Consider the following 23,903-nt stretch of genomic DNA (forward strand, 5'->3'; position numbering starts at 1 on the left):
ATAACGGGGAAGACCGGAGGTAAAAACAGGAACTGCGCTGAGCGGCGGAGCAGATCCAGTATGAACTATACTGTGCAGTGAATTTTAAGGCGAAAGCCTTCAATGGCTCATACTCGCGCGTCCGGTGTAACGCTGGCTTCCACGAATAACGCGGCAACAATTAAGATAGCATAAAACAAATGGCAGCATCAGATAGAGGGGACCAAAATTTAACCCCACGCCAAGTTTGATGACTGAAGTGTGATTAGTTAATTAATTATATACAATTATATCGAAAAAACAAAGAAAACAACTAAATGCGTCGATATAGCGACGGGAGAAGGTGACGTCACAACGGAGGTCGTCATGGTAACGGCACCCGCGCTGGTAGCGCCCCCTGTGAGCCACCACCAGAGAAGCCAGAAGCAAGAGAAGAAAAGAATGAGAAGAAGAAGGAGGCCAGAGAAGCAGATCGTTCATATTTTTATATTGATTTATTCTTCTCACGCCTATTTTTCCCCGCGCAAATACCTCATTGGGATTATCTACTTAACCTTGGCCAATCCGCCTGCGTGGGTATGTGCCATGCTTATTAACGAGAAGAAGAAGAAGAAGCACACCGCAAGCGCCAACAACGTCGTCTAGACCGAAAGTGTGGCAAGGAAGCCTTTGAGAGTGCCACTGGCATAGGAACCTGCGAAGCTGGAATCGCAGTCGGCATGGCCAAAGCATTTCGCCGTGCCGCACTTTAGATTGCCAAAGTGCTCCCATAATTTTTTTTGCGTCTACTTGCGATTGAGGCCACTATTTAACTCAGCACTTCGTGGGCCGCACTCAGCTAAGCAGCGATTGGTGGAAAGCTGAGTTGGTTTAAGGGAAACCAACACGACCCTCTTGAAGAGGTCCATGCTTTGCATTGTAGAAAGATCCGCCACCTCCTGAACAGGCTATATATACTGTAAATGGGTGGCTTGCTGAGCGAGTTTTTCAATAAACAATCAAACTGGTTTTAATATAAACAATTCATTAGCATATATGTAACCTCAGCCCTAACGTAATATTGAACTGAGCGAGTTATATACATTAGGGAAAGTTTTGCCAAAATAAGCGTCTAGAAACTTCTCTCTAGGGATTCCCAATTCCAGCATCTTTTTCCTGTGTCCAACGCAGCGATGTTCCCATACGAAGCACCTGTAGTTTCGCGCTTTTCTATTTTGAAACCTGGAGATAGTATTGTATCTTCGCCCCTACACCTTGGACCTCTTAAACACCCGCTTGGTACAACATCAGCCCGTTTGATGTGCGGCCGCACCATCAAACACATCGATTCATAAAATGCTGAAGCAAGAGCGACTCTAATTGCGGCCTCTTGCTTTTCATGCCAAGCAATCCTGGACATCACCTAAACAGCGGGTTCTGTCAGCCTCCAATAAAGAACAGCGCGTAATTCAATGGAAATATTTTCAATCGTTATTAGAAAGAAAACTGACGACTGCGGTGAGAGCGTGCGCGGCACTCTTGAAAATGATGGCCTACTTTTACTCTGTGCTGCAGAACTTGACTTGCACAATGTTTTCTGCGCTCGCAGGGACTGGTTCTGACGGCCAAAGGGAGTCCATGGAGCGTACCAAGCATTCTATATTCCCGCGGAATTTTTCTATGTGCCGCGCCATGCAGCGCGTGGTTGCAGCCGCGCAAACTAGAATCGTTTGTCGAGTTTTTCCGGGTGTGCCCCTTCTACTGTAACTATTTCCTAACATCATTTAATGCAGAACAGGCGGGCGTATATGAAATAGCTGAGACCCCCAGTAGAAACTAGCGCAAGTAATTTCCTATCCTCGCGTCTTCCCCTTTCGGTCGTGCCACCAGCATGTCTGTGAAAGTGTCGAGAGGCCACCACGAAGGCTTAGCGCAGCTGGGTATCCGTATGTCAGCTGCTTAGGCTGCGACCATTTGAGGGAGCTCCTTTTATCAGGCGTCCCCATACATCCCGAATAAAGTTCTGCAGCGAGTACAGCAGCGGTTTCGTACATTCGCTCTGGTAGTCACAAGAAGAACGTAGTGGGAAGGTGCGGTGTGCGTCTAGCCATTTCGGCAAAGAAAAAGAATTTTGAGAAACCAGTAAGCAATCATCATCACAATCATTTATTTCTTCCTTAAAGGGGCTCTGAAACACCTTCCGAGGAGAGTACATCAACTCACTCAATCACTACACTGTGTTGTTATGAAACCCTGAGCCAAATAATACACTTCTACACGCAGCAGAGGACCCACAATCAAGCGCGAAAGTTGGCGAGCCCTTCCCGGCGACTTTTTTTAATTCTCGCACCCTCCTCCGTCGCTCGCATCTGTGTATACAAGTTCAGAAGTGGCCGTTGGTTAGATTCGTTCATACGTCAGGCAGCTACAGGTGGCCGCTGCCAGTAATGCGCGTAGCTCCGGCGGATGAGGAGCCCCCGGAGGTGGTGCCGGCGGAGGACCGCCGACCTTCCAGCGTGCAAAACGTGACGAGAGGAGAGAGAGTGGCGCGAAAACACTAAAATTAAAATTTTGACTACAGATAACTCAGCTTCTAGAAAGCGAATTAGAAAAACGCTTGCTGGACAATATTCGTGAAGCGGCGTGCTTTAACATACCTGGCATACCGCATATTTATTAGTTCCCCTTTCAGAGCTCCTTTAAAGGTCCTGATGGTGCCATTACATGAAACGTGAGAGGGAGGGAGGGCGGGGAGGCAAGGATGTCAGGCGGTCATATAAAAGCACCCTGAAAAAGGAATAATTAGTAGAACAAAAATATTAACTGCTAGGTTTTCAAAAGCAATACTAATGTAAAATACTGAAGTCAAAACAAAACAAAATATGGCAAACTAGGTAGCAACACTTAAAAATCGAAAAGAACGTAGTAATACCGGAAGATTAGACTGCTGTAAACGAAATGTGGCAGTACGTGTAGAAACACAGTAAAATAAAAGATGGTGCAGTGATACTGCTTGGAAAGGAGCGCGAGAGAAAGTCGCTATTGCAGGTCGCGTAGCTGCCTAAATGAGGAAAGGTTACTCTCAGCGACAACGTTTTTGGGGACATTATTCCTCTCTTTTATGGCAATGGGAAGAAAATATTTGTTGAGGGCATTAGTAAAGCCATGCGAATGCTGTATGCTCGAGGAGTTAAGCAGCGAGATGAACGCAAAGGAGCGTGTGACAATATTTGACCAAGTACAGAAAGGTTAGAGTGAAATTTGTGGAAAAACAAAACATGGAAATTTTCGGCGGAGCGTAAGGTTTAAGGCTGAGAGATTACTTCATATTGATAATGTTGTGCTGAGATGCATACTGAGAATTGGCAAAGCGTGCTGCCCGGTTCTGGATAGCTTCGAATGAATGAATCAAGTGAGGGCTCTATCGCTGAGGCGTGTTCCAGTTTCGCGCGAGTGTTGTATGCTAGTTCTCTGATGGGGCATAAAAAAGGATCTTCGATAAGGCCACATGATCTGGAAGCGCCAACAGAAAGTTTAGGGATGTGGTCTGCCCGAGTTAATTTCGTTATCTCGACACCTAGGTACATGTATGAAATTATGACAGCGCCATGGCGTTCAGAGAGTTCGGAAAATGAATAATGGAAAGTTTGAATGAGATATGCATGCATTTACACTTCGAAACATTACTGTGCATAAGCCAGTCAGAAAATCGTTTTTGAATTCGGTTTAGCTTGTCCTGCAACATTTACTGATCGGTATTACTGAAGATATGGTGATAAATAAGGCAATCGCCCGAAGAATAACGGACAGATGATTAAATACCAGATGACGGGCATTTCATGAAGATTAGGTAGAGCAGTGGAGCAACAACAGAACCCAGTGGTACTCCAGAGGTTGCTCTATTAGCTTGAGATGCATGACTAGCGTTGACAATGAACTGTGAGCGGTTAGTTAAAAAGCAGCGGATTCAGGATAATATTACAGGATCTAGTCACACACACGCAAGATTCGACATGACAGGTAGGTTAGGGATGCGGTCAAATGCTTTAGAAAAATATAAGCAAATACATTTCAACATTTCTGAGTTAATGAAATCAGGGTCACAAGAAAATGTTAACATTTAGGTTGGTAATTATTAGCTTGCCAACAGCCGCGCTGTCTACACAGATAGGATCCATATACGGCATATTTACCTCTGGTGAATGGTTAACAACATTGGAAAAAGATTGGTGAAAAATTACAAAAAGGTGTTGTTCAAACCATCGCAGCACCTATGAGGCCAAAAAGACACCGCGAAATAAATAAGCTGAAGAAGTTTCTTTTTAGTACTGACCACCCGACCAAAACGTGCGCTCGTTAGTAACCAACAACGACGAAACGGCTTACTGTAAAATAAAACTATTCGGAGACGCGGTAAAGTGATTGCGCTTGACGCAGGGAACAGCCACTTCATGCACTTTTAGAAAAGCACGTGGGTACGAATCGAACACAGCAACACCCTCCAGTACACGTAAAATATGCGGCGCATGTGTCACGTGACCATCTCGGTCTCACCCGGGCTTCTCTGCTCGCAATTACATAGCGTTCAATATTTCTGATAATAATTTATTTCCTTTCAGAGAGAAAAAAATAAATGTTTCGGTGGGTCAGATTTCCGCAATCCTGGAGAAAAATTTCAAATCAAATTTTAAATGATAAATTGTGGGGTTTAACGTGCCGAAGCGACAGCTTGGCTATGAGGGACGCTGTAGTGGGGGCTCCGGTTCTTTACCATGCGTTGACTCCGCACAGCAAAGGGTGCCCTTTTTGTACTCAGCCTCCATCGACTGCACTCGCAGCCGGGATCGAACCCAAGACCTTGAGCTCAGCAGCCGAACGCCGAAGCCTCTGAGGCCTCTCGACAGATTATTTGACAAATCAACAGGAATATCTGGACGAAATTTCTTGTGAGCGCTGATTCGCTTTTAAAATTTTCAGGCAACTAGAGAAAAAGCAGCGCATTTGAGCGCGGGAGTCTACTTCTTTGTCATGAAAAACTGTTTGCGCTTCAAAATATTTTTCCAGACAAACCAAAAGTGCAGATCCGTTACTCGTATAGTAATGAAGCAAAGGCATATAAAAGTGTAACGCAGATCGAAGAAATCGACAACGCACCCATTGCATTATTTTACCTTCAATCGGAGCTTTCTTTCTTCCTTTTATTCCTTCGTGGTATGGGCTTGGGCGCTTAAGAGTTATTTGCTGTAGAGGTCTCCTTTTATTTCTAGAGAATGAGACCTCAAATGACCGCAATGACTGTTCTTTGAGAGTCTGTGGTAATGAAGTTGAAGTTGAAGAACCGAGAACTGTACGTTTTCGAATCCATTAAAACGGACGAGTGCAAAAAGACAAAGACCAGCCTAGACTCTGGATGTTTTGCCGTCTTTATTAACCATTTTACAATATAACTACCATGGCTAATATCTAACGCTCCAAAAGACACCCAGCCCGTACGCTCGCCCGACAGAACAAACGGGAAAATTATAAAATGAATTCTGTTTCATTACTCGCACCCTTTAGATGACTGCCGTGTCCCTAAGAAAGACAGATGCAAACATATGCAATTCAGGCGGCGGTTGTGTGCTTTGTTAAGAAAAAATTACAGTTACACTGAACCAGGTCATCGTGCCCCCAGCATATTTGCCACTTCTCTAGGTAAAATCTCGCGTATAGGCAGCCGACGCTCTAAGTCTCCCACCGAAGCTCTATGTTGGAGGACGCATCCACTAACTTACAGACAGGGGGAAATAAACAATTGTCATAATTTCTGGCCATAGCGCATTGCTTTCCTTGCACTGCTCGGGGAGTTTGCAGGGGTTTCGATGTAGCGCTAACCAGACCTGCGGCGTGACAAATTTTATTTTATGGACACCATGAGAAATATTTTTAATATATACAAGAATAAAGCGCGCACAAAATTGTTTCAGTATTTTTTTTCTACGGATGGATAGAATGGTCTGCCTAGGCCAGTTTTGTCATGCATTTCAGTAACACATTCTCAGTATGCATGTCGCGGCACATTTCTTTTACCCGCCCATCAAACACGTTTATAAACTCTCTTAGGTGTATAACTTAGCGCGTACAAGTGTTTTAGGGCTTCCATGTGGTTGGTGCTTCACTGTGCCTTTTTTCACAACGTACGACGATGTATCGTTGCACCTTTTGTCAAGTGTGCTACCACCTGGAGATTGATTCGTTCTTTCTCACCTGCTTCGTTATTTCTGAAACCGCACTTTATTAATCAATAAAAATACAGTGTCTTCTGCCAATTACTTGGGCACGCGGCCGTTTGCAGTGACGTAGACTGCGGCACACAAGCACAATTCAGTCTAAGCCTTCAAAGAGGTCCCTTCCTTCGTATGGACGGCGTTAAAGACGACTGCTGATCGCCTAAACTGTGCAAGCGCCCCTTTTAACTTCTAAAGCAGTATTAATTGCAGTGCTTATACTTGCAAAGCGGTAGCAATCGCTAGAGCACAGAACTACCTCAGCGCTTACAACGTCGAAGCATAACAGGCTGAATAAAAGTGCCCATGTCCCTTCTCGTCTCCCTCCCTTTAATACTCATCGCAAGATTGGAAGTGGCGGCACTTACCTCGGCCGTAAGATCCGACGCGGTCACCGGCGATGCGAAGAGAATGGCCCCCGCCAAGGACAACTGGGCAATCACAGCGAAGCGCTTCATCACCGCCATGGTGTTCACTGTGGGCTCTGACCACACTCACTCGGGACACGAAGCATCAGCCGGCGTTTCATCCACCTCCACTGTTCCTGCAAACCGCCACAGTAGTTTGCTCTTAGTGACCGCTACACAAACCGACTGCGAACACGACCATGGTCGGATAAGCATGCGGAAGAAGTCCCTTCTGTTCCCGCTTCCGTTTAGCAAGTTGATTTAAAGCGAACGCTGTAAAGGTTGCATTACTTGGTCAGGAACAACAGCGGCGCCCGAGTACTGCTAAGCACGATACTCGGAGTAACGTCCCATGAAAAGGACGGAAACCAACCCTGGATACGGAAAACCGCGCTGAACGTTTCAGTTAAATACATCTCTTTAGGCTGAAAAGAAGCTACGACCCACCGACAAAACTTAGAGCTCACTGCAGAGACTGCATGGGAGAAAAGTGCTTGCGTTTGCTACCACGTTGGTGGCTCCTAGTTGACGCCTTTCTGCACCTACTTAAGCACTCCTTTAAGAGGCGACCGCCACTCTTCGATCTCCGCCACTCGACGGTATGTACTTTTTTGTTGCTGTACTCTGATTGGCTGTACGCGTAACGTCATCAGACGTATGGATGGCATCACACTCTTATGACGTCACATGGTATCACAAATAAGCACACCAATTAATCAACTTATTGCCCTCATTGAGCATCAGAGTTAATTAGTGTCATCCATTAGTTAGCTTACTTAGTGTCATTAATGAGTATCGTTATAAACGAGCAACAGCTAGGGTCATTATATATAATCACTCATAAGTGTCAGTAATTAAAGGCTAATGTCAATGACCGATGCCTAGTTACTCTGACTCGATATTGTTTGATAATTAACTTTCTATACTTCACACCACTCTTCATGAGTGATGACGTCACATCCGGCGAAACATTTTGCGGACACTTCCGGTGCCGACATAGCCTATTCATGCTTTCGCATTAGTAAAGAGGTGAAAGTTGTTGCTCGTGCTTTACTTCTATGTAAGACAACGCACACCTAAACGAAAAGAACATGACGAGTAGACTTGGGGCGTCAGCGGTCATGTGTGCCTGTACAACAACGCCGACACCTTTGGCCGCCGTGTACACGACGCACGAGAGCTGCGTCGATAAAACTGAAAAACTGCGTGCGGTACAAGCGTCATGGTGGACTGGGAGTTCTGCACATGCGCCTCAGAGACCATTTATTTATGGAAAATGTGCATTTTGGCTGAGCCTCCTTCGCTGCCGCCGACTTTTACAGTTTGTTTGCAGCAATCGTTGTTGTGATGCAGATTAAAATGGCGGTTATCATTTAGAAAGAATTGTCCACGACTGCTATTCTCGGTAATAAGTGCCGCCATTATGGGCCAGCGGCGGCGAAATACTGAACCTTCAGATATGTCATCGCACGTTTTTCTCGCCTGGGCATTGGAGAGGGGAAGTGCCGTCGACTGCCACGGCCACGGTTATTCATCCGACTGCGCATGTGACTATAGGCGCTTTTTCTGAAGGTGCAGATTCGCCTGATTAAGTTAGGAATACCACTACTAAGCATCGTTTAAGCTGCGTATGTTCTGTTGAAAGTGATATCAATATTACACGTCTCACTCAAAACAAATTATGAGTCATTTTATTCATAACACGGTCCTGTTTCCAGCGAAATGAAAAAACCCCACCTAGCCCTGGTATGAGATTTAAAACACGCATTTTATGAGTCTTGTCGAACGTTCGAAACTGCAGCTGCCCCTGCACAGATTAAAATTACGCTGCCGCCGTTGCGCCGCACGAATCTCATTAGAACTCAGCGCCCTGCGCGCTCGAAGCGGAACAGCAGGGAAGCACTTTGCTAAGCTAGATCGATACAAGTCCGCGACAACAGATATGCCATTTTAACTGATGACAGAAGTTTGTCAAGCCGCAAACATCAACTAAAGTGAAGAAGTTGTAGCAACGACACTGCGTCTGCTAGTGTGCATTCTTATGCTAAAAGCAAGTGAGGCATAGCTGTAGGGTAGTTTAGTTACGGGGAAGTAGAAACGCGAGGAGTCCACAAAAACATGCAACAGCGAATGATCAGAGAACACAAACGGTAAAGAAAAAAGAGAGAGCAATGCTACATCGGCGCCTCAACGAACCCGGACACATCAGTGATTCAATCAGAGAATAGGCGCAGAAAAATATGCAGCAACAAAGGAAAATAAATGAAAGCAGCAGCAGCAGCATCCTCGAAAAGAAACAGCGATTAAAATAATTTAAATAATAACTGCTGTTTCAGCGCAACCATTACTGCATTTGGCAGCGTATCGCTGTCGTTGTGCTATAGTAAAGAACCATTAGTAGAAGATATCAATGTGCCACTGATCATGTCTAGTTTTTCATAAGTTGTTTCCTCTAGACGAATAAATGGTACTCCTTATTGAAGAGCGTTTTATCAAACATTGGGGGAGGGGGACACTTAAGCTCCTCCTTGAGGGTATGACGTGATAGCGTAAATGGTTAATTGCCATATATGCAGAAGGTCATTCTCTGCATTCATAGATCCCTGTGAGTCCTCTCACCACTCCTGGCGCAGTGTTGCAGCGGTTAAGCGATGCGCTACTGTCCTGCGATGGCAGGTGCTGCCACCGGTAGGGCTTGTGAGACCCATGTTGCTCTTCCCGAGCGACCACTCATTAATTTAACTGCCACCCGCTACGGTGAGCATTTTGCTCACTGTCCTGTGGACAGGTTGTGGGGACGCCTCAAGGCCACGTCACCTGGGTGGCTCACCTGCCTCCTAGGTCGCTCTCTGGGGACCACGTGCCGAGAGCAACGCCGTGATTTTTAGCTCCACAACGCCGACACCGGCAACGCCGACACCACATTTTTTGGTGAACGAGTCCTTTATACCATCGCATCAACACCAGTTTTTATTTATGTGTTTGTAGTGAACAAATTTCAATCGTGCTCTTTTCTGCCCGCAAAGAACGTTTTGCAACCCAGACCAATTAGTGTTTCGGAGCCCCTGTTAGCCACCATAAGTGGTTGACCGCTTCGTTATCACACTCTTCTGACGAGAAAGTGCCGTCAAAATATCACTGAAGCAACGCAATGAGTTTAGACATGATAAGAGAAAGCGACGTATAAACGCCGATAAGAGATGAGAGAACGTGATATAAACGTGATAAGATAAACGTGATATAAACGTTATAAACGCGATAAGAGAACGCGACATGATAAACGAACGCGAGTCACAAGCTTCAGCACTGCGCGATCTCGAGGCACTGGCGCTCGGTGCGCCTTGTATCGTAGGTGCTCAGGGTGTTTCCTTTTCGTTCGACAGGGGCGTATTGACCCACTTTCGCCAGAGTGTTCTCAAATCACAAGATGCCCCCATGCCTATTGGGTCGGCAGAAAGGAGAGAAACCAGGTATCTTTTTGCTGAACCAGCTTCGCAGCGTACAAGAAGTTTTTTTGGCGTGTGCGGCAGCCTTTCTCAAACGCTCCCGAACGACTAGTTTGATTTCGTTCCAAGAATTGCAACAGATGCTGCTTTCACTGCCTCCCGCCCCCTGCATTAACAAAATACACTATATGCCGTCTCCAGGACTACGAGTAAGTATGGAATGATTTGCCGGGAGTGGTTAACACATACATACCGGGAAGGGTCACGCACTGTAGTAGTCGCAATCTTCCACTAATCTCGGCACGGTCGTGTATATATTTCGGCAGCATTGCTTTTCTAAAATGCCCTTAAAGACGTACTGAATGGTGTTACATGAGAGAAAAAGAAGTGATGCACTGATGATAAGCGGAAAATATCGAGAGTAACAGCCCTTTAAAACAAGACGAAACGGCAGAATTGCTTTAAGTTGTTAACAGATGCGATGCTACTTGGCAGTGAGTTCCGGAGGTTATAAGGGGAAAAAAAGTGGCGATAACTTGATAAAACTGCCTAACAGCTAAAAAATACTTTTAATGGGTCGTTATTTCGTGGAGAGATGAGTGATGCAGGAGGAACCTGTTCGAGTACAAAGTTAAAAGTGCTGTGCGAACGTCTTGAGAAGTATTTAAGAAGTAAGAACATGTGGTGGCATCGCAGAAGTGTTTTGAGTTTCAGGCTGTTTCAGAGCTCTGTATTGTTTCTTGTGTAGAAGCTTAGTAAGGAACGAATCGCAGAATTTGGTAATGATTTTAGTGCATACGTTAAATAAGCCTCAGGAGGACTCCGAATTGAAAGAAGCGTGTTTCAGCCGCTATCTGACTAGCGTCTTGTGCACAAAAACATAAGCGTTCGAGCTCAATTTATTACCTTAAATACACTCAGTTTTGTGAGTAATTACATGAGGGGTTTCCAACAGAAATAAAGTACACGTACCTCCGTGCTTAAATATGTACCTTGTAGTTAAAAAATGCGAATCGGCAGGAGTCTGCATCAACATGGCGTGGAATACCGTTCCATTCGAAGGTTGAGTGAGGAAAGAATGATGTGGCAAACGTGATGTGGGCATGTGGGCGCGCAACTTGAATGGGACGACCAGTGCGGAGTGAAATACGTGCCGGATGGCTGATGTAGGGTGGATGATGAAGTGAGCTGTAAAATGTTTCCGAAATAAGCACACACTGGTGTGTCGACGGCAACAAGTCAGGTTTGATAGGCCGGACTCTACTTTTAACGATGTCATGCTGACAGTGTATGTAATGGCATAAATGTGCCAATCTAGTGGGTCGATTCTGAACTGTTTCTATGGGGAATTTCTTAGCTATATTTTGGTTAGGGCTCCATATGAGTGACGCATATTTCATATTCGATCGAAGAATTTACATGTACGCAGCACTTGCTGTTTGGCTAGGTGGTCTTCCGTGATTTTTCTGGAGCAGCGCGAAGAATACAACGAACTCCACAAAAGGACAACGACATGGACGGAGCGCTGAACTTTCAACTTGTGAGAACAGATGTGTTCCATGATTTTGAACTGCACGCTGGTCAAGGAGATGGGGTGTAGTTTAAATATGATTCTCTGTTACCTAATCTGAAAACTGGAATGACCTTCTCTACCATTTTTCCAGTGTGTTGCGCTACTTGTACTGCTCTATCAAGAAAACGTCTACGCAAGAGTTTTAAGTACGGTGGCACGTGGAATAGCCGTAGTTTTAAGAAACCAATTATTCTTTTAGGTGATCACATAACGGCAGTGTCATGTGCGTTTCATGTTATATAAGTGTAAAAAGCTACCCCGAGGTGTTTAGAAGACTATGGTTAAATCTACCATGACATATGAGATATTGTAAGGAAACTGACAAGGGTTACGTTTGTGGCCCTTTGATTATTTATTTATTTATTCATTTATTCAATACTGCCAGACTTGGTATATCCCAGTCTGGATGGGCAGTACAATATAGCATAAAGCAGCGTTAATATTAGAACACAAAAAACGAGAAAGAAACAAAGGGTACACATTCATGAATTCAAACAGTAACTGGAAAAAACGAATACAGCGGATGTTTCACGCCAGAATTTAACATAAAACAGACAAACAAAATGCTCGTAAAATTGATGATACCCTCTGTATTCATTACAAAATTCAATTAGGACTAGTTCCATTCTGGTATTTGAGGAAAAAAAAACAGTATTTGAAAATGTTAGTTCCGGCACTATTAAGGTAACCTCTTATAACCCCTCACTGCGCATGACGATGCCTGGTTAATGGCGTGACTAGAGGTTTACACTGTTCAGTCCAGTGCACTAATTAAGCTTTTTTGGAGACCTGAATGATCGAAAGGGTAAGTAATTGTGCAGTAGATAATTCAGTCATAGGCGAACATAGGAATATTACAGGATACATTCCTGGGTATGTTGTGGATCAAGGACTGACCCCTGCGGGATGCTTGATGCTACTGGAAGGAAATTAGAGGCTTGATTATACACATAAACTAACTGGGAACGGTTAGCCGCAAATTCTTTTATCCACAACAATATCTTAGAAAGGAGGTTTAACCGAGAGAGAAAGTTTTCGTCGCAAGCTTACGTGAAGTACCTTGTAATAAAGGCTTTCGCGAAGTCCAGGAAGGTTGCGTCAGTTGGAAGGATAGAATCAAGATCCATGGTTGGTTCTACGGATTTTAACCTCCCAAAGTAGCTCAGGCTATGAGAGACGCCACAGTAGAGGGCTCCGGATAATTTCGACCACCCAGGGTTCTTTAGCGTGCACTGACATCGCACAGTACATGGGCCTCTAGCATTTGGAGAATGAAGATGCACCTGCAAGTCATGAACGCAAATAGCTTGCTGTATTTCGCAATAGGTCCTTACAGAATGCATGTTGAGAGACGCGAAACAATTATTACGCTGAAGAAAATCCATTCTTTGAGAAAAGACATGTTCCATGACTGAATCGTACGCGAGTCAGAGTGATGGGGTGGTAGCTAGAGGTTATTCTCTGTTACCCGATCTGAAGAATGGAACGACCTCCGTCGCCTTCCACTTTTTTGGTTATGCTACCTGTGGGAAGTGATTGTGTAAACTGCAATGGTAGACATGTTGCGAAAACATGCCGAGTGTTTCTTTAGAGTTTGAAGGTGATTTCGACAGTACCAACTGAAGACGGTATTGCAGTAGTGTTGAAATCTGGGTCAGTTGGTACATGTTCAGGAGTAAAACCAGTCAAAAGACGGAACACAGCGAAGAGACGAGGCACACACACGACGACTGGACTAGCAACTGTGCGTCATAGAAGAAAACAATCTCCCAGGAAAAGTGGCAGTTTGCGCTGCTAAGTTAACAACAATCTACATCTAAAGATAAGCTGTGATCTAACGCCGTGATGAAAGGAAGCTTAGTTTCTTCTGCATGAGGTAGATAGAGGGACTGCTGATGCAATCATCTCCTTGAATACTAATGAGGAACGCCTCGAGGATTTCGCGCTCAACTTTTCCCTTGCCTCTGCCAGTCGTCGTGTGTATGCCTCGTCTCTTCGCTGTGCGTCTTTTGACTGGTTTTACTCCTGAAGACGGTATCTTCATATTTTCGGTAATGCAAGTGTTGCCGAGCGCAGAAAAACAGGCTGAAGGCAAAAAAGATGTCAGGCAGGCAGTCGCGAAAGATGAAAGCTTATAAGTTTGTTTTGTGAAGACGGATGTGAATGTGATGTTAAATATGTTCGTGAACTAAGGGTAGCTACCTTCCTGTCAAGGTTGTTGATAAGATGTTGCCACGTTGAGTGTCCTAGGAAATAATCACAGTGTTGTACTTGTCTTGCTGGTGATGCAGTCATCATGGTTCCATGCTAAGCTGACCGAGAAGATAATACCTAGGTACTATACTGGTTTACACAACCAGTAGAAATATTTGTGATAATATGTGGTAAGGATAGACTGGAGTGACATGTAGTGAATGTCGTTACCTTTGATTCGTTAACATTAATCTGCATAAGCCAAACGCTATAGCATTACGTTAATGAAGTTAAGTCCTCCTGCAGAAGATCATCATTGGGGCTGCTAACCTGGGGTAATGTAGTTTTCAGCGCAAAATACGAAGCTGCGATGATATGATGCAATGAGTACAGGACCCAATAAAGATACAAAGGAAACTCCAAATTTGACAGAAATCGCTCTCTAATCTAACACAGTGTGATCTACAAACAAACGAATCAAACAAACGAAATCTCGAACATTATGCACCAACACCGACATGTTTACAGATATTATTCAGCAGGCTGGCCCAAATCAAAAGCTCTGGAGGTCTTCATATAAGAAGGAAGCCGCTTTAATTTTTCAATGCAAGCTGTGAAGCCAGCGATGAAATGGCCGAACATTAGAAAGTACAGCAGTTAACCGCAGTAAAATATACCAAAGAAACGAAAAAACAAGTGCACAATGAACTTTGTTTCTCTGCACGCAACATACGTCAGCAGCATCTAACGTGAAGCTAGCAGCTTATAAATCCTTCGTGCGACCGATTCTGGGATACGCTAATCACGTTTGGAATCCCTACCAAGCATATCTCACTAATAATTGCAAAGCAATACAGCGCATGACCCTTCATTTTATCTGTTCGAAATACTGCCGGCGAGATAGTAAGACATGTTAATCCTTTTATCTTTCCTCTTTTTGTTCGACAATCACATCAACATAATAAAAAGCACAGGCCTAAGATCGCCTTATCATCGTTAGCTCAGGACTAGAAATAAAAAGTTTCAAGCACTTTTCACCGCTTTGCGACACCTTCGAGTATTCTTTCTTTTTTTCTCTCTCTGCTGGTCATAGAAGAGAGTAACAGACTGCTGCGTGAATGTATAAATGTGAACACACTCAAAGCCTCCACTAGGAAAACCACGACTGTTATTACTGAGGACGACCGCCTCTGAAAATGTTCATTACAACTTGTTCTTGTCGTCCCATTGCAATTTATGATTAGCGTATTATGCATAATCTCGCCTACTTTTACAGCTGTGTGTGTATTGCCCATACGGATTCGTACAGGTATTCCGACTTTTTGTGCATTTGGTGCATCGTGATCTCAAGCGTACGCATGCATTTTCTATCATAACCCCTGCACCAATCTCGAAATCAGGGTTACAGTATTGACAAGTAACCAGATAAGGAAGAGCTCAGGTATGTTTTAACTTACCTTTGTTCCCTTCATATTAAAACTCCGAAGTTTTAATCATACGCAATTGTAAGGAGCCAGATGAAAATTCATAGAGAGTCTACGGACACTGCTTCAATGTGACCTGTGTAGTGAATAATAAATTTCAATGAGTAACTCGGAAAACTGTGATTCACAGGATTTTCCTTTCTGAGAGCCATGTTAATCGCAAAAAGCAGCTTGTTAGTCATGAAGTGACGGATAACATTACCATGCAAAATGTTGTTACGAATTTTAGGCTTCACTGACGTTAACAATATCGGTCTCTAATTGGAACTGTCTTTGCGATCGTCAGGTTTGTATGTGGAAATAACGTGAGGAAGTTTCCAGTTATGAGGTACAGTACTTAAAGAGCTTACAAAGAAAACCTGGTCTGGCATACTGGCGCTATTGAGCGGGAGGTGAAATTTATAGAAGCGTGGTGGTACCACACCTGGTAACGTGGTACTGAAAGCAGAGTCCGTAGACTTCTTCAACTTCAAAAAGAATTGAGTCTGTTCACCGTTCCATACGTTCCTGCTCGGGATTTAAGACCACAATACCGCTATTGCATTCCTCGCTCATCAACCCGGTACGGAAAGCGCACACGCCATTACTATGTACCTGCCTGTTTCAATAGCTTGCCACCTACTGTACTCCGCATGAAAACTAAATACACCCTGAAAAAAACTTTGCGGTATGTCTCCGCGCTGCTTCCTGCCCCGTAGTTATTTCACCTATTTACTGTATTAATTTCAAATTACTGTAATCTTTCTTGATGTTGTAATAGTTATATATTTGTTTCACTATGTTTGGTGACCTTTTTCTTTTTTGCAAAGTTCATTGCAACGTCTCTATTTTCCTTTGTTTTGCCAACGTTCGCTGTCTGCCAGGCGCTGCCACTCAAGCCCTTTGAGGCTTTGGTAGGCCTGATTTATGTTGTCTGGCAATTGACATGAATAAAAGTTCTATCTATCTATCTATCTATCTATCTATCTATCTATCTATCTATCTATCTATCTATCTATCTATCTATCTATCTATCTATCTATCTATCTATCTATCTATCTATCTATCTATCTATCTATCTATCTATCTATCTATCTATCTATCTATCTATCTATCTATCTATCTATCTATCTATCTATCTATCTATCTATCTATCTATCTATCTATCTATCTATCTATCTATCTATCTATCTATCTATCTATCTATCTATCTATCTATCTATCTATCTATCTATCTATCTATCTATCTATCTATCTATCTATCTATCTATCTATCTATCTATCTATCTATCTATCTATCTATCTATCTATCTATCTATCTATCTATCTATCTATCTATCTATCTATCTATCTATCTATCTATCTATCTATCTATCTATCTATCTATCTATCTATCTATCTATCTATCTATCTATCTATCTATCTATCTATCTATCTATCTATCTATCTATCTATCTATCTATCTATCTATCTATCTATCTATCTATCTATCTATCTATCTATCTATCTATCTATCTATCTATCTATCTATCTATCTATCTATCTATCTATCTATCTATCTATCTATCTATCTATCTATCTATCTATCTATCTATCTATCTATCTATCTATCTATCTATCTATCTATCTATCTATCTATCTATCTATCTATCTATCTATCTATCTATCTATCTATCTATCTATCTATCTATCTATCTATCTATCTATCTATCTATCTATCTATCTATCTATCTATCTATCTATCTATCTATCTATCTATCTATCTATCTATCTATCTATCTATCTATCTATCTATCTATCTATCTATCTATCTATCTATCTATCTATCTATCTATCTATCTATCTATCTATCTATCTATCTATCTATCTATCTATCTATCTATCTATCTATCTATCTATCTATCTATCTATCTATCTATCTATCTATCTATCTATCTATCTATCTATCTATCTATCTATCTATCTATCTATCTATCTATCTATCTATCTATCTATCTATCTATCTATCTATCTATCTATCTATCTATCTATCTATCTATCTATCTATCTATCTATCTATCTATCTATCTATCTATCTATCTATCTATCTATCTATCTATCTATCTATCTATCTATCTATCTATCTATCTATCTATCTATCTATCTATCTATCTATCTATCTATCTATCTATCTATCTATCTATCTATCTATCTATCTATCTATCTATCTATCTATCTATCTATCTATCTATCTATCTATCTATCTACCTATCTATCTATCTATCTATCTATCTATCTATCTATCTATCTATCTATCTATCTATCTATCTATCTATCTATCTATCTATCTATCTATCTATCTATCTATCTATCTATCTATCTATCTATCTATCTATCTATCTATCTATCTATCCATCCATCCATCCATCCATCCATCCATCCATCCATCCATCCATCCATCCATCCATCCATCCATCCATCCATCCATCCATCCATCCATCCATCTATCTATCTATCTATCTATCTATCTATCTATCTATCTATCTATCTATCTATCTATCTATCTATCTATCTATCTATCTATCTATCTATCTATCTATCTATCTATCTATCTATCTATCTGTCTGTCTGTCTGTCTGTCTGTCTGTCTGTCTGTCTGTCTGTCTGTCTGTCTGTCTATCTATCTATCTATCTATCTATCTATCTATCTGCTACTTAGTGCAGGCCTTAGTCCAGGGACGTGTTCTTTGAACGTATAACACTCTGCTTGAACAGTGACCAGTTCGCAATAAAACGCGTTCTAAAGTCAGCTTTTTTCCAATTTTCAGGTTCCTTATACTCTGGCAATAGAATTAAAGTTCCGGCCGTCAATAGAGAGCACCGTCAAGAAAGCCAGAAGAACTTGAAGACGTGGAGCGCACTATGACCTAGCAAGTTTCTCTGGACGATGAAAGTGCAGGGACAGTCCAAGACTGAACTGACTAGCGAAGAGGGACACCACCACTACCAGGAAAACGCTTTCTAGCGTTTCTGCGTACGTTAATATTACCCCAGTAAGCGTCAACAGCTGTCGTGAGAAGCGACAAACTGAAGGTTGTATTCTACGAGATACGGAACGCGCACTTCCTGGGAACACTCTCGGGCTGTTCTCTGCTAAGACCAGCACAGTGTGGTGGCAGCGCTCTGGGAATTATTCATTCCTCGGGCTGTGCCTTCGAAATTCCAGAGGCGCGCATGTCGACAGCGTCCATGTGGGTGGCGTGTACGTTATGCATCTATGCTTCGCAGCCTGGCGATGGCACCATCCCTCCCGCCGACTTTTGGCAGAGAACGGCAGTTACAAGGAAACGGATGCGAGAGAACTGTACAGGTTTTCGAACAGCGCGCAAACGACTTTTTTTTTTGTCCCTCCTTCTGCGAACTCTCGGGAATTCACGAGGAGGACGTGAAATGCTGTGGACGGTTCCAGGAATTATGTTTTCTGGGAATTTTCCTAGCCGTCGAAACGCTAATCACCAGCGCCTAAAATCTACGCCTCGTGACTCTCCCAGAACGTTGCTTACTGGGCGCTGGTATCGACTTGGGCTCGTAGATCGCGCGTGCTCCTGACGAGAACAGTTGTTCGCAAAATACGGCTTTGGCGCGCTCGCGGAGGATGCAGTGCCGTTTTTTTTCTTCCCCGCCAGAACTTGTGTCCTCACTACTCCGCGCGGATCCTTGCGTAATTATGCGTAAATAAAACAATCCCGCTCTCCAACCCCCGGCTTGCCGAGGCTGGAACTTTCCGCCAAGGTGGTGTTTCAACAGGCACTTTTCGGAGAAACGCCACTGGTCTTGGCTTAGCCGCCACTTTTCGAGGCATCCTGCGCACTTTATTGGCTGGTTTGGAGTGTGCTTCGATCAAGGTGCAATGAGAGCCCTTTTTGTTTCAGCGGAGGAGAAAAAATAATCAGTTGACCATACTCTGGTCGACTGTTGCGAACTGAACTAGGACTAAGAAGACGTCACTGCCATTTGAAAACGCTCATTCCAAGCTTGTTGAACGCGCTAACGTAACCCTGGCCTGCCAGTCCGCCCTGAAAAAAATCTTGAGCATAAAATGAAAATAAGCTTCATTCAACAAGCCAGCGCTTTCGTGCCGGTGGACACCTTCAGCATTTAATCACCCGTGCATGCGAAAGCTTATTGCAATAAGTGAAGGGTTGCAAAAAGCAGAAATTAAGACACTATCAAGAAAGATATCGTGCAGGTTATGCTCTACATTCATCGCGTTTCGCATAACGCCAAAAGAGTGGCGAGCCGTTTCGGGGTCAAGATCGCCTTCTCGGCACCATGTAAACCCAGCAGTGTGTGCCCTTTGATGGCTATAGAAAAGAAGAGTAGGCCCCAGTGTAGTAAGAAGCGCGGCAAGAATTTCACCGAGTGTATTCCCTCACCTGCGGCAGGTTCTATATTGGAAAAACGGGTTGGTATTTTAATGAAAGGGCATGCGCGCCTAACTTGCCAGTAATCAATAACTAAGGAGACCACTTAGCCAAACTTTGTAACGGATGCAAGGGTAAAAGTGAGTGCAAGAAAAAGATTCCATGACGACCAATTTTTGAAAAAAAAAAACGACTGTTTTGTTCAGAAGGAAGGTGGTGGAAGCATTTCACATAGGAAAATCTAACGACAAATGTGTCAGCTCGTCGTGCATTTTGTTTCGACCGAACGAAATCGCTCTTGTGGAAGGCCAGTAGTAAATTTTTCACAACTTTTCACGCGATGTTTTCATCATTACTGTGTTTACTCGTTCACAGCTTTTAGGGCAAATTTGTTTTTATGCCCATTCATTCGCTCCTTGTTGTTACCCTGCCCTCATGCCTGTTTTTCCATTTTCGCATGATTTCTGATGTTTTACTGCCTCACCTTCACCTTTATTCTGGTTGATTGCTGTTTTACATATCGCCATCTACGTAGTCATCTCTCTTTTTATCGCCTCACCCTCGCCTTTACTCTTCTTACGTGTTGTTTTGGATTTTACCATTTAGGCCGCGATAACGCCAGTTTTTATTTCATCACTTTTCGCCTGTAGTCCAGCTATTTGTTTAGAGACAATTTGCCATCTTTGTGTCTTTGTTTTGATAATGCAATGCTGTGTGGTGCGATTTCAGATTTCCTTGTTGGTTCACCCGGCCTGAAGCATTGGTACCAGACATACTGTAGATTTATCTCCCCTATCTATCTGTACATGTGCGAGTGACAAAGGTGGTCGCGCGCCTGTGCTTTCGCTTCCTCGAACAAACAGTTGGTAGTCTGCGCCCGTGGTATCGTCTTCGTGTCATGACCTCCTGCCCTCGTCCTTTAGCACAGTTTCTAAACTTCCTCGAAAGTGAACCGACTAGCCCGCAAGAAAGTTCTACTAAAGGCTAACTTCAGTTTTCCCGCAGTGCTCATTTAAATCCGGTCCTCGACCCACTGAGCAGAAGCCCCGTGCCGAACGTCTGCAAATGCCTCCCAGAGGACTGGAGCGAGCGTGTCACCCGACAAGCTGTCTCGGAAACAATGAGTGGGTGTCCATGCCTTATTGACTTTAGCGGAGCTATCCTTAATGCTGTGCGAATTACGAGCCGAAGCTTACACGACGTCTTCTTCCGCACTAAACGCCTGTGATGTCTTGCGTTGATGTGTGTTTTTGCGTTTAGTGCTAGTTTCCAGCGGTCAGTTGCCGTCAACAGGTGTTGTGCATGCAGAAGAGCGTTCAAGAACTTTTTGTTTTCATCTCTGCGTTGCAACGCTTGAAGGATGTTACCCTCACACAGAAGCTCGGAATTTCTGCCAGGCGCAGTTATCTTGCGGAAATGACGTCACTGACGTCACTATATCAACTTACAGCACCATACATGCGCTCACCAGTAAAGCGATGTGTGCCAAATTTTTTTTTTTTTTACCGCGATAGGTAACCCTCCTCCTTGCAACTCCCCTGAACATCTGGTTGTTCCGCCAAATGAACTAAAGTCTGAAGGGAGCGCGCTTTCCGACCAACGGCGAGGTGGTAAGGTCCGTGAGCCACCGGATGGCCAAGAGGAAATTATTCTACGACGGCATCCACAGGATTTAACATCGGCTGCGCAGCTGCCTTGCTTTCTGTGGAGCGTACGTCGAAAAGCGGTGTGCAGCTCTGTTGATCAGGAAAGGGGCATTTGAAGCTATTATTTCAAAGACTATCTCTCAATTCCGGTTCTTAACAAAAGTTACAGATCTGGCGGTAAAAGTTAATGAGTTCTCCAGTCATACCAAATTCTACGTCGTTGAATAAGCGCATACACTTAGGTAGCACACCGCTCTTCACTTCGACCCGCAGTGCCACAAATGAGACGAGGTTGTTAAACATGACTTGGAGCTGCGGAGGCACCGATGAAGCATCGCGTATAAGCAGCGACATGATTGCATCACACTGGGTAGTTTTTGTACGGTACTTTAGGTTTTACACTGGTTGTGTACAGGCTTATTTTGAATTTTTCTCGCAGGAGCGGCCATCTTCGAGAAGTGGCTCCATCCAGCTACTCATCCGGTCACGAACGCCAGGCTGGCTTGGGCGGTTGGCCGCAGCTGCGTGTTTTTCAGCTGTATTGCATAGCGACTGCTCGTGCTGAGAAGAATGTTGCTTTCGCATGGTTCTCGCGGCTATTGGAAGCCTTTATCCTGCTCTGCTGTCCTCGGCACGGCGTGCGTGAACCAAATTGTCGTCGGCCAAGAAACAAGCGGTTTTTGTAATTGGGTGACACGGGCTTCAAGCAAGATGTTCGCAGCGGAAACAGCCGCACAGAAATCGCGCACTGGCATGTCCCCATGGCCATACCTTGGATGCCGGAATTCTAAGGAGCGCTTTCGGTACAAACCAACAATATTGCGCTGTTCAAATATGAATCAATACCAACTCGCCCAGTTTGCAGCTTTAATCAACAATAAGAATACATGCAAAGAACATGTTTTCTCTATTCTTGCAAGTACTTCTGCCTAATATTTAAATTGAACATTCTGTATGGTGGTTCTCTGCATGGATTGCGTATTCTCTACCGAAAACTTCTACCATGTACGGGCGAATAGTGGAAAAGCTTGCTAGCGAGCGATTCTTTGAGAAATAAGACGCCGTCGGTTTTGTTAAGGCGGGCCTCCGATTTTCTCGATCGAAAACGGTCATCTAACAGTGTAGCCCTCCATCCCTCCGTCTCGGCACCAAGTGATGGTGGGTCGACCAGCGCGCGGCTGCGTTCAGTATCCACCATGTGGCTGCCCAACATGCGTGCTACACCGGCCATAAAGTGCCAGTCGGCAGCGGCGTCAGACCAGCAACCACGGCGACTGCTGCGCCGGCAACAACTGTGCCCAGGAAGAGCATATATACCGGGAAATACAGCTATACCGGGGCATACTGCAAGACTTTGGAAAGAACTTTTCTGGCACATCACCGATGATTCTTTTATATGCGGGTGTTTTTTTTTCTTGCATTCTGGTTTCTTCATGATGCATTCTTGTTGATTCTTATTGCTGATTTTTGCATAAAAGCATGTACAGGTGGTTTCACCGAACACTGTTAGTAATACACAAAAAAACGAGGTTTCTTGACTTGTAAGGACACTTTCTCCGGCATATTATTGTCACCGCAGGCAGACATAAGAAAACGGCTGGAGCATGTCAGCCACCCACCAGTTTAACTGAAACTGATTAGTGATCTTTCGAAATATTGCATGTAGGCGCCTTATATTATTCATTTCTAGCCCGCCGTAAGTGTTAGCAATATCACTTGCTAGACCCTCGAAACGCCAATTCTAGCTCACTCTGCATCGTAAGGAACTCTGGCTTTTGGGCGCCCAAAACCAAAAGCCGCACCCGCCAGCGCATGTCACTCGACGGCATATCGCGAGTTCATTTCCTGCTCGCCGCTGCTGCCTGTGCTGCTCGGGAGCCGTGGAACTAGCTTTCCTAAGGTGTGTGAGAGGGTGACGGGTTCTGTGAGTTTGTGCCATCTGTACTGGCGGGGTACGGTTGTACACTTAGCGCAGAGGAAGATGTTGCTCAAGGAAGCCGGCCCGCATCGGTCGCCAGGTGGTGTGAGCAACCGGCTGGTGGAGAGGAGGAGCGGGGTTAAATCGCCACAGCATTCCTCCTGTCGTGGTGGTAGTTTCCGTGCAGCGAAATGCTTGGAAATGAGGGTCGTTGACCCCAACTTGTGAAGATCAAGCGCATTAATCATAGCACTCATTAGCAAAGCTGCCCTTGCGCCATTGATGATCGCAGCCATGCTTGGGGACGGGCCACGAGCGAGGATACGCGACCATTAGTTCACTTGTTTGCCGCCGAAGATGCGAGACCCAGAAGGCGCCTACAGAAAGTGGAATGCCAATTACGTCTGACGTTGGACAAGACACGTGACGGACTGCTTGTCAACGGCAGCGTCATGCGGAAGAAGAGAACAGAGTGCGTCCCTGAGGCTGAGGAAGAAAATCGGACAAACGCCGCCGTAAAACCCAGACTGCGACCGATTCAAAGAGTGCGGCTGGCAGACTCTCTGTGTCTTCCCAGAATGGGCGACGAACACCACCCGAAGAGCTGGTTCTCAATAAGAGTTCTCAAGA

The 23,903-nt window shown here is 44.1% G+C and overlaps 1 protein-coding gene across 4 annotated transcripts in view; it reads right to left on the reverse strand.

The window, feature by feature from the left end:
- Positions 1–23,903, reverse strand: part of Mp (collagen XV/XVIII-type protein multiplexin) — a 307,755-nt gene that overhangs the window by 224,611 nt on the left and 59,241 nt on the right. For all 4 annotated transcript variants that reach the window (XM_077650856.1, XM_077650855.1, XM_077650854.1 and 1 more), the window contains exon 2: positions 6,593–6,768. In XM_077650856.1, coding sequence (XP_077506982.1) covers positions 6,593–6,691 — 99 coding nt within the window. In that variant the 5' untranslated portion in view covers positions 6,692–6,768. The remainder of the gene's footprint in view (positions 1–6,592; positions 6,769–23,903) is intronic.

The sequence above is a fragment of the Amblyomma americanum genome, chromosome 1 (assembly GCF_052857255.1).
Source record: "Amblyomma americanum isolate KBUSLIRL-KWMA chromosome 1, ASM5285725v1, whole genome shotgun sequence".
Taxonomy (NCBI): domain Eukaryota; kingdom Metazoa; phylum Arthropoda; class Arachnida; order Ixodida; family Ixodidae; genus Amblyomma; species Amblyomma americanum.